The sequence below is a fragment of the Astyanax mexicanus genome, chromosome 24, assembly GCF_023375975.1.
Source record: "Astyanax mexicanus isolate ESR-SI-001 chromosome 24, AstMex3_surface, whole genome shotgun sequence".
Taxonomy (NCBI): Eukaryota; Metazoa; Chordata; class Actinopteri; order Characiformes; family Acestrorhamphidae; genus Astyanax; species Astyanax mexicanus.
Window position 1 is genome coordinate 5,294,624 of NC_064431.1, and position 15,210 is coordinate 5,309,833.

General features: G+C 38.2%; 1 protein-coding gene across 10 annotated transcripts in view; it reads right to left on the reverse strand.

Annotated features, from left to right (window-relative positions):
* camta1b (calmodulin binding transcription activator 1b) overlaps nucleotides 1–15,210 on the reverse strand; it is a 467,764-nt gene that overhangs the window by 228,330 nt on the left and 224,224 nt on the right. For all 10 annotated transcript variants that reach the window (XM_022682294.2, XM_022682295.2, XM_022682296.2 and 7 more), the window contains one exon: nucleotides 10,180–10,247. In XM_022682294.2, the coding sequence (XP_022538015.2) occupies nucleotides 10,180–10,247 (68 nt within the window). The remainder of the gene's footprint in view (nucleotides 1–10,179; nucleotides 10,248–15,210) is intronic.

Below are 15,210 nucleotides of genomic sequence, written 5' to 3' on the forward strand. Positions count from 1 at the left end.
GCTGGAGCATCTGTGACCAACACAGCAAGCCTTTGTGATGCATCAAGAGCCACGGTATCCGGGGTAATGTCAGCATACCACCAAGAAAGACCAACCATATCCAACAGGATTAACTGTGGACACTGTAAGAGGAAGCTGTCTGAAAGGGATGTTCGGGTGCTAACCCGGATTGTATCTAAAAAACATAAAACCACGGCTGATCAAATCACAGCAGAATTCAATGTGCACCTCAACTCTCCTGTTTCAACCAGAACTGTCCATCACCACAATCAATTATTGTGGTCTAAAACCAGGTGTAACCAGGTTCAATATATCGTTTGGTATCCTCTTTACTTATCAGCTGCCTCTTGTCCGGAGGGAGCAAAAGCACCCAGACTCTTCATCAGTTCGTTTTCAAAGAGCCTGCAGTGTGTTTGTGCATGAACGAGCAAGAGAGGCTGTTTAATTACTACTGGAGAATTCCTGCATTCTTCCCACAGAAGAGAAAAGAGAATGGAAATGGAGAAAAAGCTGAAGAGACAAAGAAGATCAGCCAAAAAAAGAGAATTTGACAAAAAGGCAGCAGGTGTGTGTCGGTGTGCTTTACCTGCCATTGTTTTGCTGGCAAGGAAAGCTTGCCTGACTCTTAAGAGCATCGGTGAGTGTAGCAGGTATTAAAAACGCTCTTCTAACTTCTAAAAGGCTGGATGATACAAAGAATCAATAAAACTCTTATTGTAATACATTTCTGCACAATTACTGTGTAGATATTGATAACTACTGATACATTTAGGTATGCATGTTGACATTGGAATTATCATGCGCATATTATGGGCATATTATTACTTAAAAAAAAAAGAAAAGTTAAACAGATGCTTTATTTTTTGACTGATTTGACTCATATTCCAAAACTATGCTTAATGATCTGTATAGTTTATGTTTTAAAGGAGAAATCTGGTGTAAAATGGACTTGGGTTGTAGTGAAACATAATAACAAATACAAACAATTATTAAATAGCCCAACTCCATTTAACCCCAGCATTCCAAAATACAACGCTTTTAATAAGCTTACAATGCTGGTGATAGGGGCATAGCATTGCCCATGCAAAGAAAAAAATGCTATATTCACACTATATTCACAAATTAGGATGACTGACATTCTCCAAACCATCACTGACCATCAGTGAATGAAAAATAAAGTGCATTTTTAATTTGTAAATCAAGGGAGCAGAGTCTGGAGGAAGAGTGGAGAGACACACAGTCCAAGCTGCTTAAGGTCGAGTGTGAAGTTTCCACCAATCAGTGATGGTTTGGAGAGGCATGTCTGTCATCTGCTGGTGTTGATCCACTGTGTTTTATTATCAAGTCTAAAGTCAGTGCAGTTTTGTTTTTCTGCAAAATCTTACAGCAAAAGCACTTTATGCTTCCCTCTGCTACTGACAACTTTTATGAAGATGTGGATTTCATTTTCCAGCAGGACTTTTGATCTTATATAGTTTTCTGATTTTCGAAAACACTGATTTTTTGGGTTTTATTGGCTTTAAAAATATAATCATCAACAGTAAATAAAATAAACACTTAAAATAGATCACTCTATGTGTAATACATCTATATAATATATGAGTTTCTCTTTTTTAACTGAATGACTGAAATACTAAAAGTAACGTTTTAATGAGATTCAAATTTTTTGAGATGCACCTATATGAACAATGCAACTTAAAAGCACCAAATGTTCAGTCCTTAAACTCCTAATCTAGGTCTTAAAGAACTAACAGAACAGAGCTACTATTTTAATGGAAAAATGTCAACATTTTATCGGTACGTTTAACCGTGGAGGCCTACTGGCAGCAGTGTTTACTGAAGGCTGACTGGGGGGAAGGAGTGAGCCAGAGACAGAGAGCGCTCTAATTGGCTGTGTGGGGGGACTCAGTGCCGCATGGCGTTTTGCCCGCAGTTAGAGCGCCTTTAGTGGTTCACACATGGCGGAGGTTGTGCCAAGTTTCACATCAAACACACACACGCGCACACACACACACACTCATACACACGCACAGCGAAGTGCATGCCAACACAGATGCAGAAAAGGAGATAAACAAACACAAACGCCCACTTCATGAGAATATTAAATGCGTGCACAGATAAACTGTGGTCACTGCTAAGCTAAGTGTGCAGAGTACTCATATCAATGCATATCTATTTAATACGATTTTACTATTTCAATCCATTTTTTTTGTTTTGTTTAAAGATTTATTTCTAATTTTCTTCCATTTTTCTCCCTAATTTACCTTACTTAGGCCGACTGTCCCACCCAATCAGCTGCTTCTAGTTGTTTATCCCCCCATCACTAGTGATGCTACAACACAAAGGAGGGTGAAGACCAGCAGATGCCTCCTCCGATACATGTGAAGTCAGACTCCGCCTCCTTTTTTTTAAAACTGCTGCTGATGCAGCATTAACAAGTAGCATCACAGCGCTAACGCTCGGAGGAAAGCGCAGCGCCTTGGTTCTGATACATCAGCTCACAGATGCAGCCTCGTGCTGATCAACATCACCCTTTGAAGAGACCAAGGCCAAACGTGCTCTCTCAGGGCTCCGGCAGCTGATGGCAAGCTGCATAACCAGGATTCAAACCAGCGATCTAAACATTTCAGACCACTTCCTAAAGTAATCAGATTTGTATCTGTTTTAAATGCATCTTAGGTGCATTTACACTTGCATAATTATGTGACTTGACCTTAGACCACCTTTAGACCACCTCCTTTGAAGTAATCAGATTTGTATTTGTTTTAAAACAGTTTAAATTGGGTGTGTTTTCACTCATACTTTTATGTGGTTTGGATTTATCCTGATATAATCCTGATATTTAACACATATGAAGATGCTAGGTATAAATGATGTCTGTGTTTTTCCTGCACTTAGTAAAACAGCCAAATCTCATTTATAATAGAAGCAAATTCAGCTCCCTGTTGGCTTGGCTTGTACATTAAGTGTGCTGTGAGTCACTAGATGCTCAAGCAACTGCCCACTGGCTTCTATTACAATTTAGCTTTGAGTCAACTCTTATTTTTTTTGTTCCTTTACTAAGCACTCTTTGCCTGTGGTAACTGACCATATGTTGCTACAAATGCGTCAGAAAGAGATTAGGCCGAAAAAAAGAAAGAAAAAATATGGATTTTTTTTCTAAGCTAACACAAACTGACTGGCTATGTGTCAAAACAATGTACAGAAATAAGTTAGATAAACTAAAGCTGGTGGTGCAACCGATGTCAAGACACTGTTGGAGGAAAGGAAATGAGACACCACACACACACACACACACACACACATGTGCACACAAATAAATAATTATATAAAAGAAAATAAAAAAGGATGAGGAGGGCTGTGTAAAAAATAGCCCCAACTGTCCTCCCACGTTACAGCCCAGAAATATGTGCTGATTTCACCAGAATGTGACAAAGAAGCACATTTGGTCCAGAACTTAGTCTATTGAAATAGACTTGAATAAAATAACAAAAAAAAAAAAAAACATAAAAGATAAGATATAGCTACAGAACTGAAACTGGAATTAACTGAAATTCAAGCAAATTGTGAGTTTACAGTATAAGGATTTTTGTTAAGTCTTTTCTATTGGCTGCTGGCACCATCTATTTGCATACTGGGCATGTCCCCCAGTTTCTTACACCCACCATCAGTGTGTAGCCATTCCCATTAGATTACCTGAGGTATACTACAGTATTTTATTTTATTTTTTTTTTATTTCTTTGCGTGACTGGGCTTTTATATAAGTGTGTGACTTACTCTACTGTTAGGAGTACATATAATATAAACATTAAGGCTTTAATTAGTATTGGGTTTACTTTGGCCCATACAATTACACAATATATGCTCTTATATAAGCTCTTTTGCACATGTAAGACACAAGTATAATTACAATGTACAATATATTATTCTTAAAGCCATTAGAGGCATTACAGTATTAAAATCAGCCACAATTCCCTTCGTTCCCCAGTAAACAAATACATTTATTTCACTGTGCATTAAAATTATCATTATTGTGCAGACTGTGCAGACATACATTATTGATATATTTAAAATGGCTATAGTTACTACTCTTAAAGTTTTTTTGCACCTTATATTCAGAGTTTTTTTTTAGTTTTATCACATTATCGCTGAATAAATAATTCTATACCCAGTACCGTTTCTGGGCTTGCGCAATTCCCTTCAACTCTTTCTCTTTTGGAATAATTGCTGTTTGTTTGTTTTTTTCTATTTTACTTATTTTACTATTTTACTTACTACACTCATACACTGAGGAACAGCAGCAGGAGTTCCTCAGATAAAGTGCTTTTCTTATTTTTCTCCAAGCAGGACAGAGCAAGACGAGGGTTTGACTCCATAGAGCTGAGCTACCATTAATCCCGTGGGTTAGTTTGTTATGCTAACTGCCTAGCATTAGCTAGCAAGCTGTACCAGTGTGCTCCACAGCGCCTCTAGAGGTATGGTATAATAACCGGTATACCGCCCAGCACTGTACCTGACCATAAGATTTAAAGTGGAATTATTGTGTAAAGCAGTTTATATGTATTATAAAAAAATAAACATCAGCTAAATTTACTTACAATTAGGCATAATAAGTTTATTAAATTAGGTTTAATTAACCTACGTATTTAGTAAACATTACTAAAACATAAATCCAACTTGTAAATACTTACAGCAGGGCAAATAATAAGACTATTTCATTTGGCACTCACTGCTGTGTGCATGTGTGTGTGTGCGTGTGTACATGTCAGTGGTAATATCTCTGCTTAAGAGAATGTAAGAGTGTGTGTGTGGGGGTGGGGGGGTGGTGGTGTTGGCCGCATGTCCCCAGTCATCGCTGGGAGTCGGAGCTCACACTGGTTGTGACCCCTGAAGACAGCCCCGAGTAACAGTGGCTTCATTAAGACCAGGAAAAGCTCTCGCTGCATTAAACAGCCATGGCAAATCGCACATTGAAATCAGTCCCATTATGTAAAGGCAGGCCGGGGGCGGTGAAAGGCTGAGTGTGTGTGTGTGTGTGTGTGTGTGTGTCAGAGAAAGAGAGAGAGAGAGCGAGAGAGAGAGAGAGAGAGAGAGAGAGAGAGAGAGAGAGAGAGAGAATAGAAGTGTGTATCATGCAGTCAGTCCAGTAAAATCTTCCCTGCTTTGAAGTGTCCTCATGCTGTCACTCATTGTTATCATATCATTATCATTTCATCATCAAAACATCATCTGAAAACGGTCTTACCTCACATGACCCACATGGCTCAACCTTTGCCCTCAGCTTGTAATTGAAATTGATTTTCAGACATGATTCAAACTTGGAGAAATGGCCAGTCATTGCACGACAGCGTTTTTAAGAATTAAGCAGACACTATAAAGCACAACAGATTATCAAAAAGGTGCACTATCAATAAACGTATATTTTCTGGTATATTTTTATACATAAAACACACCATATTATAATTTGCATTAAGCAACACTAGTAAGGATGCCTACATTGAAGTGAGCAAGGGTGTCACCATGTTTTTTCTTTTTAAGGGGAAGCCGGAGGAAGTAAACCTAACTGTAATTTTTTTTTTTTTTTTTTTTTAAAGTCAAACGAGTGCTAGATGTTAATCTACACACATTTCTCTACTGAAAATCTTTTATTAGGGTGAGTAAAGCGCTTTTGGTACTACAGGACAATATCAGCTAGCAGTTTGTCACACGTAGCTTCTTTTAACACTCCAATATACTCGCCTCTGAATGGTGAACGAGCTAGTGCAGCAGTTGGTGGCTAATGCTAATGCTGCTCCAGCTTCTGTGTGCTGGAGAAACCTCACTGAAAACTCACACTTTTAATGCTGTACTTCAGCAGAGTGGCTTTACTGCTCCTTACAACCTGACTGGTAGAATTCATACATAAGGCGCATCAGATTATAAGGCGCATTGTGTATTTTTGGGACAATTAATGGATTTTAACTGGGCCTTATAGTCTGAAAAATACGGTATATTATTTTATTAATGATAAAAAAATATATAGATGCTTAATCTTTTAAAAATGTTAAGGATTCAACCTAATGAAAACTGTACAAACTGTTATTAAGCATGGTGGTGGTAGCATCATGTTCTGAAGCTGGAACTGGTAAATTGCACTAGGTGTATAAAATAATGAAGAAGGTGTATTAACTCAGAAACCGTCAGCATAAGCTGCTCTAATCATTAGCTGAAATGGCCTTTCCAATGTTCTGACCTTTTACATTTACTGTGTGGAAATACAGTACGTGGAATTTGCCTGAAAGTCAAGTATGTGCCAGGAAACTAAGGAATTTATTGGAAATCTACTAATTATTTCAAGAAAAATGGTCAAATATACAAACAGAATTCTTTAATAAAGTGTTTCAATAAGGTATAACCTGGTAAGGAACATATTACATGTGATACATATTTATTTTTTATTTTTTTTTGGCCCTGTATGTGTAATTCAGAACAATCTAAAAACTCAACTCTAATCATTTGATGCTAATGTCAGTATTGTTGCCATGGAAAAGGCTAGCATATGTTTGCTTTCTTCGAGTCACATGAAGCTAGCCAATTGCATCGTTTAAAACAGCTGTTAATGCTTTGGACAGCTAAACATGCTTGGAGGAGAACACTAACTACTAAATATTTATGTCGGAAAACAGCCATCTGTGCTGGCCCAGATATGGAAGGAGTGTGCCATAAAATTATCCATCAAGCTACAGAATTAATATATTTAAACAGGGCAATAATTACTGATCTTTAAGCTTTTTTGCACCTCGTATCCAACGTTTTATGGAGTTTTATCACTTTATCACTGAATAAATAATTCCACACCCAGAACCATTTCTGGGCTCATCTCATAAGAGGAACTTTTTTTCAGAGCTGTAAATTGATTGCACAATTCCAATCATCTCTTTATGAGTGAATAATTGTTTAACGGTTTCCTGTTGTTTTTCTTGCAAGTAACAGCAACAGGAGCTCCTTAGATAAAGTGCTGTTCTTATTTCTCTCAAGCAAGATGAGCGAATTCCATTAATTTTGTTCTAAATAAATAATTGTTTAATTGTTTGCTGTTGTTTTTCTATTTTAATCAGTTGAAAACATTCTTCTTCTGTAAGAAACAGCAGCAGGAGCTCCTTAGATAAAGTGCTGTTCTTATTTCTCTCAAGCAAGATGAGCGAATTCCATTAATTTTGTTCTAAATAAATAATTGTTTAATTGTTTGCTGTTGTTTTTCTATTTTAATCAGTTGAAAACATTCTTCTTCTGTAAGAAACAGCAGCAGGAGCTCATTAGATAAAGTGTTGTTCTTTTTTCTCTCCAGGTAGGACAGAGCGAGGCTACTATTTGGACAGCAAAACATGCTTGGAGGAGAACACTTACTGCTAAATATTTATATCAGAGCTGTAGATTTGTATTTATTTTTTAGAGTTGTAGACTGATTGTGCAATTCCATTCAGTTTGTTCTGAGTAAATAATTGTTTAACTGTTTGGTGTTGTTTTTTTTTTTTACTCAGATAAAACCATTCATATACTGTAAGGAACAGCAGCAGGAGCTCCTCAGATAAAGTGCTGTTCTAATTTCTCTTCAGGCAGGACAGAGCGAGGCTACCATTTGGACAGCTAAACATGCTTGGAGGAGAACACTAACTGCTAAATATTTATATCAGAAAACAACCATCCTTGCTCGCTAATATCCCAGAAATATGGACGAACAGCAAGGTCAGTAATGCTCTCTGCAACTCCCAGAAACTGATGGCAACATCAGGAACACCATGCTTCTGCTTCTTTACATTAGTTGACAAATACTTACTTTCATGGAACTAAATCTCTTTGTTTATCTCTGGCTTTTCTTCTATACGAATAGTGTTTTAAGGTCACTACTACACTATAAATGCTATAGCCTACACTATATGCTTATACCTGTGTAACTGAGAACTTTAACAGCAGTAAAACAACAAACAAACAAACAACAGCAAAACGCTCACTAATGCATCCCAAACATCACAAACACTCCAGTAACATTATCCGTTCAGGTTTGACCAGCATTACAACATTAAGCAGAGCTACAAAGACGCCAACCACAGCAGGGTACAAATGAATAATTCCTAACTCCTGCCAATTAAACCACTCCTGAAAGTGAAGCTAACAAGAAGCAGGCATGTTTTAGCAACTATTACAAAGCATATTCATATCAAACATATTCCCTTTATTTATGCACAACCAACTGTTGCTATTACTGAGTTTAACTAATGTGCTGAGAGTGAGTCATGATATTGGGTTCACAAGAACGAGACGAGATTTTAAATATATATATATATATATATATATATATATATATATATATATATATATATATATATATATATATATATATATATATATATTTAAAAAAAGAAAATTATATATATATATATATATATTTTATTTTTTTTTTAAGTTGAAATATATGATTGAATATTTTACTGTACTGACTGAAACTCACAAAATGCTTATTTGTATCATCATGTAATGGAAACCAATTAATTTATCTGTGATTATGAATTATGTATGATTTATCATATGCTGTAAAAAACAAAAAAAAAGTATACAAGTATTACAGCTGCTTTTACCATAAACCCAACTACTTCTTTCCTGTTCGATCACACCAGAGTTTCTACACACCTTACCATAATTCTCACAACAATTCCATACAGACTTGGCAACCTATGACCAAATCTCAGCGTGTTACCTTTGTGCTCTCTCAGGTTCAACTGTGCTATAGGCGAGGATGATGTCACAATATAAAGCTCAGCCAATCAGCTCTCTCTCTCCTGCCCTGCCTCTAAACCCATACATCAAAAGTGCCCCTCCCAAACTACCCCTCCCATTTTTTTGCTTTTTTTTATTTGATCTGAGGGTGGAGTCAGTTAAAATCAGGAGGGGTTAGTGCCGCTTTAACACCTGGCATTAAATAATGTGCGGTTTAGTCTTTAGTTAACCCCTATTATACAGTTACATATTGTGTTAAATGATCATTAATTGACATTAGTTAAGACCTTATTAAACATTACTTAATTGTAATGCTTTAGAATGTTGTAAACTATGATAATTTGAGATATTAGTTAAAGAAACAATAATGATTATTAATGTGTAGTGTCAGCTGAGATATTCTGTAATAGGTACTGTTAATTAATGTTTCCTTATTGTAGAGTGTTTTTCTATGTATCACTGCAGCATTTATTTTTAAATAAATATAAGAATATTAAAAAATAGAAAAAAATGACAATGGTCTGCCTGAAAATTATGGAGCATACTATGAATAAGCTGCATCAGGCTCTGTGCATGTTCGGTTATACACACACAGAGTCCTGTGAATGACGGGGCCGAGCACCTGACAGGTAACCCCGGGCCACTGACTCATGTAAACACAGCTTAGGCCCGAACCGTCCCCAGTGGCGCTCGTTGTACATTTTTCTTCTGACTGAAGCTTTCCTCCGCCTGTTCTGAATACAATCTCCACACCGCATAAACTGCCCAAGTGCCCGATCCCATCCAGCTTCACTTTTCTTTTCTCCTTCAATGAAAGCGAAACCGTTTTAGATGCGCGTGGTAATTGGACGCTAATGGTGAATCACAGCGTACTGTAAAACATTTAAGCATAAACGTAATTTTATGCAGCTGAAACACATCAAAACATTTCAGCCACAGTTATTTCCACTCCAAAGGCGCGCAGCAGTTCCAACAAAATACAGCCTCGCTCTCTGCCGAGTCTCTACCCGGTCCACAATTGTATCATTACCGTTAGAATACTTTATGATGGACATAGAATTAGCATTAAGAGCAAAAAACATTTTCATTATTGCCACAGATCAAGTAAAAACTTTAATTTTTGTGTTGAGGCCTTTCAGTGATGGAATGATATGTTGTGCGAGCCCAACACATTAACACCCACATTAATGGCACTAGTGAGAAAAGAGAGCATTACGCTAATAGGCCTGGCCACATCTCACATCATAAGTGGTCATTAATATTCCATTATCTGTCTGGACATCCTACCAAAAAGCACAGAAACTGCCAGCTGTAAAAGAAGAGAGCCACTTCGCCCATTCAGGTGAGGTGTTAATTCACTGACTGTACGCATGCTGTGTTTTTATACTGTACAGTAGCAGCAGCAGGAGTGGATATATGCCTTACCTTGTTTTCGGGGATGTCGTTAGCCACTCTTCATGCTTTTCAAACGATATCAAGTAGGCAGCAATCTCCTGGAACAGAAGAAAAGAAGGAGAATTTGAGATTTCTATCCAGCACTGGCACCTTCCTTGATCTCACGTTCAGAAATCGCACTTATTCACCTGTTGATAGCATCAAGGTAAACAAAACAAAGACCTGTCACGCTCGCAACGGCGACGAGCGCAATGACAACAGCGCCGATCCCTTCAGCTTTGGATGTTTCGTTCTCTACTTCGCAGGGAAGTTGCGTTTAGGACAAGTAATCGCTTCCCTTTATTGTGCTGGCGAGACACGGGTCCTTTGATCACATTGCAGATGAGCGCTTCAGGGAGCTTAACCTTAGCCTGAGCCGACAGAAATACAGTGAAAATACAGCGATATAGCCTCGGCAGCCCCTCACCACGGAGCTTTCCATCTTGTTAGTGAGAAGAAGCAGAAAAAAAAGAAAAAAGAAACAGAGGTTACAGTTCATCCTTTATACTGTGAGAGCTGAAGTTTTTCACTGACGCCGCTCGTCATGTTCACTAGTCCTTCTACTGTATACTCTGTATAACTGTTTTCTTAAAAATGAAAATCGAAGCGTTGGTCGAAACCAAAAACAAATACCGAACTGTTGCGGCTCTAATCATGAATTTACCTCAGTAGTGCTTTTGTAATAATAAATGTATATATGCAGGGCAATTCCAATCATTAATTTACCTCAGTAGTGCTATTGTAATAACAAATGTATATAAGCAGAGTAATTCTAATCTTTCTAATTCTAATAATCCTGCTTGCATTTACCTCAGCAGTGCTATTGTAATCAAGAATTTACCTCAGCAGTTCTATTCTAATAATACCATTTTAAAAGCAGGGCTATTCTAATCTTACATTTACCTCAGCAGTGCTATTGTAATCATGAATTTACCTCAGCAGTGCTATTCTTATAATAAACATATCTAAGCAGGGCAATTCTAATCTTGCATTTACAGTAGTGCTATTGTAATAATAAATGTATATAAGTAGAGCAATTCTAACCTTGCATTTATTTCAGCAGTGCTATTCTTATAATAAACATATATAAGCAGGGCAATTCTAATCTTGCATTTACAGTAGTGCTATTGTAATAATAAATGTATATAAGTAGAGCAATTCTAACCTTGCATTTATTTCAGCAGTGCTATTGCAATTAAGAATTTTCCTCAGTAGTGTTATTGTAATAATAACATTTATCTGGGCAGGGCAATTCCAATCATTAATTTACCTCAGTAGTGCTATTGTAATAATAAATGTATATAAGCAGGGCCATTCTAATCTTGCATTTACATCGGCAGTGCTATTGTAATCAAGAATTTACCTCAGCAGTGTAATTCTAATAATAAGATTTATCTAATCAGTGCTTTTGTAATCAGGATTTACCTCAGCAGTGCTGTTATAATACATTTATCCAAGCAGGGCAATTCTAAGCAGCAAAGCTACTGTAACCAAGAATTTACCTCAGTAGTGCTATTCTAATAATAAATAAATCCAAGCAGAGCGTTTCTAATCTTACATTTTTACCATCATTACTATCCTAGACCTGTGTAGCTTAAAAACAGCCAGTCTTTGAAGATAGTAAAGTTTGTAAACGTAGTTAACTGATAATAAGCATGAATAAGCGTGGTAACAGGGAAACACAATAAATTAGTAATTGTTCCGTATAATCATAATACGCAGCAAAATTTCTTCTTTTTTTTTGACAGACAAATATTCAGTGCATGCCTGACGTATAGCATGCCGTTCCATTGGTTTGGCTACACTACAGCCAGACTTGTTAATCTTTGTGGAAAGAGTCCCTGAAATAACTTCATTACATAAACTGTGATTGCTGGCTGTGCAGAACTCGTCAAATTCAGCCCTGCCAGCAAAAGATGGAGCTAACAGGTTTAAGCCCAGAGGTGCGCGTCCCGACCGGCCTCTCAGAGCAGAGATAAAAGAGCTCTGAATGTTTTCAGATGACCTGATGATGACCAGTGGCGGCCCGTTGCTATGCCAGAGCCTGGCTGTCTCTTAGGGTCATTCGTCAGACCCTCATGCTGCGCGTTGAGCAGCGGCTGAGAATGAGATTACACAGCTTTGGAGGCTGGGGAGTGCTCCAATTGATCTGGTCATGCTCCGCCCATAAATGCTCTCTCATGGTTATGGTGATAACGTTATACAGAATGCTGGAAAAAATGCTATATGACTAATGAGAAACTGAACTGCTTAAAATGGTGTCAAACAACTGTAAACACAGTACTTTGTAACTGTCCTGGATTGCTATATTATGTTTCAAAGATGGCTTACACCATGCCCAATAGCGAGAGCCCTAGCTAAAGTTAGCGGGAATATGGTTTGAGTGTTGATACTGGAGAGCAGCTCATCTCATCCACTGCTAGTATTTGAGCCACATGTTATAAAAGGTTAAATGCTGGTTAAAACAGTTATTTTCTCGCAGAGATGTATAGTAATGAAGTAACTACTTCACTGCTGTATTTAAGCACTAAAATACTGTATCTGTATCTACTGTTGTATTTTTGAAACTGAAACCCCTGGTTTTAGAACACAATAATTTATTAACGCCCAATTTATTGTGGCGACAGGAGAGTTGAGGTGCACATTAAATTCTGCCGTGATTTGAGCAGCCGTGGTTTTATGTTTTTTAGATACAATCCGGGTTAGCACCCGAACATCCCTTTCATACAGCTTCCTCTTACAGCGTCCACAGTTAATCCTGTTGGATGTGGTTGGTCCTTCTTGGTGGTATGCTGACATTACCCTGGATACCGTGGCTCTTGATACATCCCAAAGACTTGCTGTCTTGGTCACAGATGCGGCAGCAAGATGTGTACCAACAATTTGTTCTCTTTTGAACTTTTTGAACTGGTATGTCACCCATAATGTTGTGTGCATTGCAATATTTTGAGCAAAACTGTGCTCTTACCCTGCTAATTGAACCTTCACACTCTGCTCTTACTGGTACAATGTGCAATTAATGAAGATTGGCCACCAGGCTGCTCCAATTTAGCCATGAAACCTCCCACACTGAAATGACAGGTGTTTCAGTTTCATTGTCAACCCCTGTAAATAGCATCTACAGGCTAGGTGGATTCCAAACGACAACATATAATCTGCCAGCATGTTAACAATACTAACAATAGCTCTGTTAAATGTCTTTATCTGACCTGTAATCTGACGACAAATGTACATTGTCCATGTTCTACGATGTGTTACAATGTACATTGCCCAACCTGCCAATTACAGTTGACATGACAGGTCACCTTTGTGAATGGCTCATGGACAGGCCGATGCAGCCAATCAGGACTCAACATCTTTCCTCCCTCGCTCGCTCCTGCTTCGACTCACAGAGCAGCTACTGCCAGAGGGTGCAGAGGCACCTTAAAAGACAGCATTCAGATGCAGAGCAGTCACTCATCTCTTGAATTCAGAGAGCACTGGAGAGACTCGGATCTCATTTTATGCGCCGGTGGTCGCAGCTGAGCAAGGCATGAGTGGAATGCGTGTCCAAACGTCTAGCACAAAGTCGAGGCATGTCACAGAAAGGTTAACAACTTCATCACGGCATGTTATAGGTGCCTTATGAGGGCTTATGCAAAGCAGAGCGATGTTAAAGAGAGGGAAAGGCGAGAAACAGCAGCAGAGGGCAGAACATAGAGATGCCTCTCACAGGATAGAAGAGATTCTCTGCTGAACGACTCCTGCAGGCCTGGCTGGGATTCTGTGCTGAGGAGTGTAAACAGTGTCTGGGGTGTTGTATGGACATGGACATGACAGAAATGGCATAAGTAACATACATAAGTAACTTACATAGCAAACAATTAAGTGGTTCAAGTGTTATTTTTTCTGATTAGTCCTGCAATCAAGTCCTAAGATATGCGACAGTAAGGGATCATTGTTGTTATTTATGCCAGGTTCACGCTACGCGAATTTAGCCTAGTTTTTCAGTCGCCGACAGTTTTTTGTTGATCGCCTACAAAAACTTTGCTTGGAAGGAAATCGGCAATCACTCGGCGCTCACACAGTCGTGCAGCGTAAACTACTTCTGAAAGATGTTCGCCAAGCCTTCACCAACTGATTGCTGACAGGTCGCAGATGCCTGGCAAATATTGAGTATGCTAGATATCTGACCCAGTCAGACACTGGGAGTCAGGAGCAGTGGCTACCTACAGCCAATGGAATTACACATCACCTGCATTACCAGAGCCATTTATGGAGAGTACTTGTTCACAGTATTTCTTTAATTTTAGAAAGTAGAATAATGTATTTTACTAAAAAGGTAAAGAAACCGTGTCTGTATATTTCAATTTATCTACAGAAAACATGTTTTACACAATAAAGACACGAGCAATACTGCTACTCTCAGCTGATTGGTTGGTGAGATGATCCTGGAGATACAGGAAGAACATGTTTAAAAGGCTTATTGCTAGAGTTCAAAAGATAAAAAAAAAATGATGTCTACGGTACTGAAAATTTTTTGATCTAGTTCTGTGTTGAGGACATAAGCACATATTTTAGTATAAAACTGATTTTGCTCATTTTTTTCTTATGAACCCATTCATGTTGGACTCTGCAAGTGTGTAGTCTCCACTATAGAGATTCTCTGGCTTGGCATCACTATTTCTCGTGTGTGTTTACTTCAGGTGTGTTCTTGTGGTGAAACGTGTTTCTGGAGATAAGCCAGGTGAGCCTTCGATTTCTCACAGTGAAAAAAAATTGTAATTTGTGACCCGTTGACACGGACTGGTCAGGTAGTGTGAACAGCACAACACACTAAAGGACTCAAAAACTTGTGTGGTTTGAGCTTGGCATTACTGGGGAAATTTCAGTGGTTCAGGCAGATGAGTCAATTGCACAAACTATCTTCTTCCACATCCTTGCTGTTGTAATGTTTGCAGCATGTGGTCTTGCTTTGTCTTGTTAAAAATTGCATGCACATGTTCCTTTAAGATCTCAATGTACATAATTAATGCATTCATT